Source organism: Vespa velutina, chromosome 24 (assembly GCF_912470025.1).
Source record: "Vespa velutina chromosome 24, iVesVel2.1, whole genome shotgun sequence".
Classification (NCBI taxonomy): domain Eukaryota; kingdom Metazoa; phylum Arthropoda; class Insecta; order Hymenoptera; family Vespidae; genus Vespa; species Vespa velutina.
In genome coordinates this window covers 3,491,805-3,496,059 of record NC_062211.1, presented here as the reverse complement: position 1 = coordinate 3,496,059, position 4,255 = coordinate 3,491,805, and the positions used below count along the sequence as shown (strand labels likewise).

General features: G+C 29.7%; 1 protein-coding gene across 1 annotated transcript in view; it reads left to right on the top strand.

Annotated features, from left to right (window-relative positions):
* Positions 1-2,780: 2,780 nt before the first annotated feature.
* The window catches only part of LOC124956928, a 24,649-nt gene continuing 23,174 nt past the window's right edge, over positions 2,781-4,255 (top strand). The window contains exons 1-2 of the mRNA XM_047513389.1: positions 2,781-2,812; positions 3,054-3,228. Coding sequence (XP_047369345.1) covers positions 3,156-3,228 — 73 coding nt within the window. The 5' untranslated portion in view covers positions 2,781-2,812; positions 3,054-3,155. The remainder of the gene's footprint in view (positions 2,813-3,053; positions 3,229-4,255) is intronic.

The following is a 4,255-nucleotide window of genomic DNA, read 5'->3' as shown; positions in this document are numbered from 1 at the left end:
TTAAATATTACTCTATTCTATCCCACGTGCAATAAAAATTGTTTAAATTATTATAAAATTATCAAAAATATTAATTTATAAGCCTTAGCGTTTAGAAAAGTGAATCGCGATGTGCACAGGTCGAAGTGCAAGGGGAAACTGACTCGCGAACTGTCAAAGTCGTGAAAAAGTGCGTTTATGTTTATATTACACGAGGCAGCTACTCAGAAATTAAACTTTTTAAGTAATATAATATTATATTTAAATTATTCTAAGACCCGCGTGCGATTCAGACTTTTTAATGTTTAAATAAATCAACTATTGTTTAAATATTACTCTATTCTATCCCACGTGCAATAAAAATTGTTTAAATTATTATAAAATTACCAAAAATATTAATTTATTAGCTTTAGCGTTTAGAAAAGTGAATCGCGATGTGCACAGGTCGAAGTGCAAGAGGAAACTGACTCGCGAACTGTCAAAGTCGTGAAAAAGTGCGTTTATGTTTATATTACACGAGGCAGCTACTCAGAAATTAAACTTTTTCAGTAATATAATATTATATTTAAATTATTCTAAGACCCGCGTGCGATTCAGACTTTTTAATGTTTAAATTAATCAACTATTGTTTAAATATTACTCTATTCTATCCCACGTGCAATAAAAATTGTTTAAATTATTATAAAATTACCAAAAATATTAATTTATTAGCTTTAGCGTTTAGAAAAGTGAATCGCGATGTGCACAGGTCGAAGTGCAAGAGGAAACTGACTCGCGAACTGTCAAAGTCGTGAAAAAGTGCGTTTATGTTTATATTACACGAGGCAGCTACTCAGAAATTAAACTTTTTCAGTAATATAATATTATATTTAAATTATTCTAAGACCCGCGTGCGATTCAGACTTTTTAATGTTTAAATTAATCAACTATTGTTTAAATATTACTCTATTCTATCCCACGTGCAATAAAAATTGTTTAAATTATTATAAAATTATCAAAAATATTAATTTATAAGCCTTAGCGTTTAGAAAAGTGAATCGCGATGTGCACAGGTCGAAGTGCAAGGGGAAACTGACTCGCGAACTGTCAAAGTCGTGAAAAAGTGCGTTTATGTTTATATTACACGAGGCAGCTACTCAGAAATTAAACTTTTTAAGTAATATAATATTATATTTAAATTATTCTAAGACCCGCGTGCGATTCAGACTTTTTAATGTTTAAATTAATCAACTATTGTTTAAATATTACTCTATTCTATCCCACGTGCAATAAAAATTGTTTAAATTATTATAAAATTACCAAAAATATTAATTTATAAGCTTTAGCGTTTAAAAAAGTGAATCGCGATGTGCACAGGTCGAAGTGCAAGAGGAAACTGACTCGCGAACTGTCAAAGTCGTGAAAAAGTGCGTTTATGTTTATATTATACGAGGCAGCTGCTCAGAAATTAAACTTTTTAAATAATATAATATTATATTTAAATTATTCTAAGACCCGCGCGCGATTCAGACTTTCCAATGTTTAAATAAATGAACTATTGTTTAATTATTACTCTATTCGATACCGCGTGCTATAAAAATCATTTAAATAATGATAAAATTACCGGAAATATTAATTTATAAGCTTTAGCGTTTAGAAAAGTGAATCGCGATGTGCACAGGTCGAAGTGCAAGAGGAAACTGACTCGCGAACTGTCAAAGTCGTGAAAAAGTGCGTTTATGTTTATATTATACGAGGCAGCTGCTCAGAAATTAAACTTTTTAAGTAATATAATATTATATTTAAATTATTCTAAGACCCGCGTGCGATTCAGACTTTTTAATGTTTAAATAAATCAACTATTGTTTAAATATTACTCTATTCTATCCCACGTGCAATAAAAATTGTTTAAATTATTATAAAATTACCAAAAATATTAATTTATAAGCTTTAGCGTTTAGAAAAGTGAATCGCGATGTGCACAGGTCGAAGTGCAAAAGGAAACTGACTCGCGCACTGTCAAAGTCGTGAAAAAGTGCGTTTATGTTTATATTACACGAGGCAGCTACTCAGAAATTAAACTTTTTCAGTAATATAATATTATATTTAAATTATTCTAAGACCCGCGCGCGATTCAGACTTTCCAATGTTTAAATAAGTGAACTATTGTTTAATTATTACTCTATTCGATACCACGTGCAATAAAAATTGTTTAAATTATTATAAAATTACCAAAAATATTAATTTATTAGCTTTAGCGTTTAGAAAAGTGAATCGCGATGTGCAAAGGTCGAAGTGCAAGAGGAAACTGACTCGCGAACTGTCAAAGTCGTGAAAAAGTGCGTTTATGTTTATATTACACGAGACAGCTACTCCGAAATTAAAATTGTAAAGTAATAGAAGTTTATATGAAAATTATTCCAAGTTCTGCGCATGTTTCCGTCTTTTTAATGTTTAAATAATATAATTTTGTCGTTTAGGCTTCTCCTTTGGAGATATGTCGTCATACTTATTTCTCCGATATTCCAGCTTTAGTTTTGCGTCATCGATACTTTTCTCGTCCTTTAAATATGCTCTAATTATTAGTTCTTCGTTAATTAACCATGTTTGATTGTATTTTGTCATATATACGATTTTCATATATGCATATCTTTTCAATCTCATCAAATATCTTTCTTATCGATAGATACAAATATCGATACCTTCTGTACGCATATACATTTGCATACAATTAATTTTCTTCTATATCAATATCAATCTAGTATTTGTCAGCTTTCCGTGTCGCATAAAAATTAAGAAAACTACGTAGTACGCAAGAAATAACACTGGAAACGCAATCGTTCTGCACGCACACGTAAGTCTATCTGTTTTCGAATAAATAAGGAGTTGCTCTTGAAAGAGAGAGAGAGAGAGAGAGAGAGAGAGAGAGAGAGAGAGAGAGAGAGAGAGAGAGAGAAAGAAAAAGATATTATTAAAATATATAGATAATAGCTTCAATGTTCCCCCACTAATAATGTCTACGAATTTCCAATTTCTAACAATAATAAAAACAGAAAGCAATCGCGATATATGCGTTTGTATATATACCATTCCAGGAATTCATAAAGTATTCCATATACATACCGGCAAAAGCAGATGTAAACAATCAACAGACGATCCAGTACCTTGACGCAACCTTCTTGTTCCTTCTTACTAATATGTTACACAGTTCTCGTTCGTACAAGCAACTTTCCAGACGTGTTCAGATCTGCTCTTCCTTCGTTTATTCCAGTAAGTCTAGCTTCTCATTTACATTACATATAATATTTTATAAGTTTCATTTAATTACTTATGGTTCATTAATTTTATTTTATAACCTATTAGACTTCAATGTTTATATATATATATATATATAATGTTTTTTAAAAATTTCGCATTTTAAAATGCGAATCAATATCAGTTCGAAATCAGTTCGAAGATGGAAGAATATCGAAAGGGCGAAAGAAATTATTGAAGAAAAATTAAATGTTTCTCCAAGACAATATAGAAGTCTTCTTGATGTTGGCAAAAGAAAATTATAATGAAATAAGATTTACACTTATCTCTGTACAAAATTCAAATTTTTTAACATTTAAGATCAAATTCAATAGAAAGAAAAAATGATAAAGTGAAAGATAGTATATAGACAAAGTACATTATTAGTTGTTTAAATATATATTAGTTGTAAAAAACAAAATTATCGAATTTAACATACAGAAGTACCTGCTTTCGTTGAAACTCGTCCTCTTCGTTCTAAAAGTCCGCTTATTTTAACCATTTTGTATAAAAACAAATTAATTGTATCTTATTTTTTCGATTCAACTGTTAAGGCAGATAGCCAAAAATAAAAAAAAAATAATAAAGGAAGAATTTGTTCAACATATGTTATCGACTATTGGTCCGATGCTTAAATATATAAGCGTGTGATTTGAAAGTTATATGACGTATTCATAGAGTATTCATGTCTACATCGACAATCGGATCATCTTTTAACGTAACGTGTTTTACTATCATAATAGTCACGCTGATTCCCTGCAATACGAATGTCAATAACAAATTAACTACTAAACTTACCCATATAGACACGTAATTTTCAACTTTTGTACTTGCTTATAATAGGCGTACAGAAATTAATGGGCAATTAGGTGCTATTTAAATAAATACACGAACATTACATCACCTTCCTTATCGAAATATATTATTTTGGTTATTCTAATAATACTCAAGTGAGTTTAATGGTTTAATTGCGTTATATTATGGTATGTTGAATTTTTAGCTA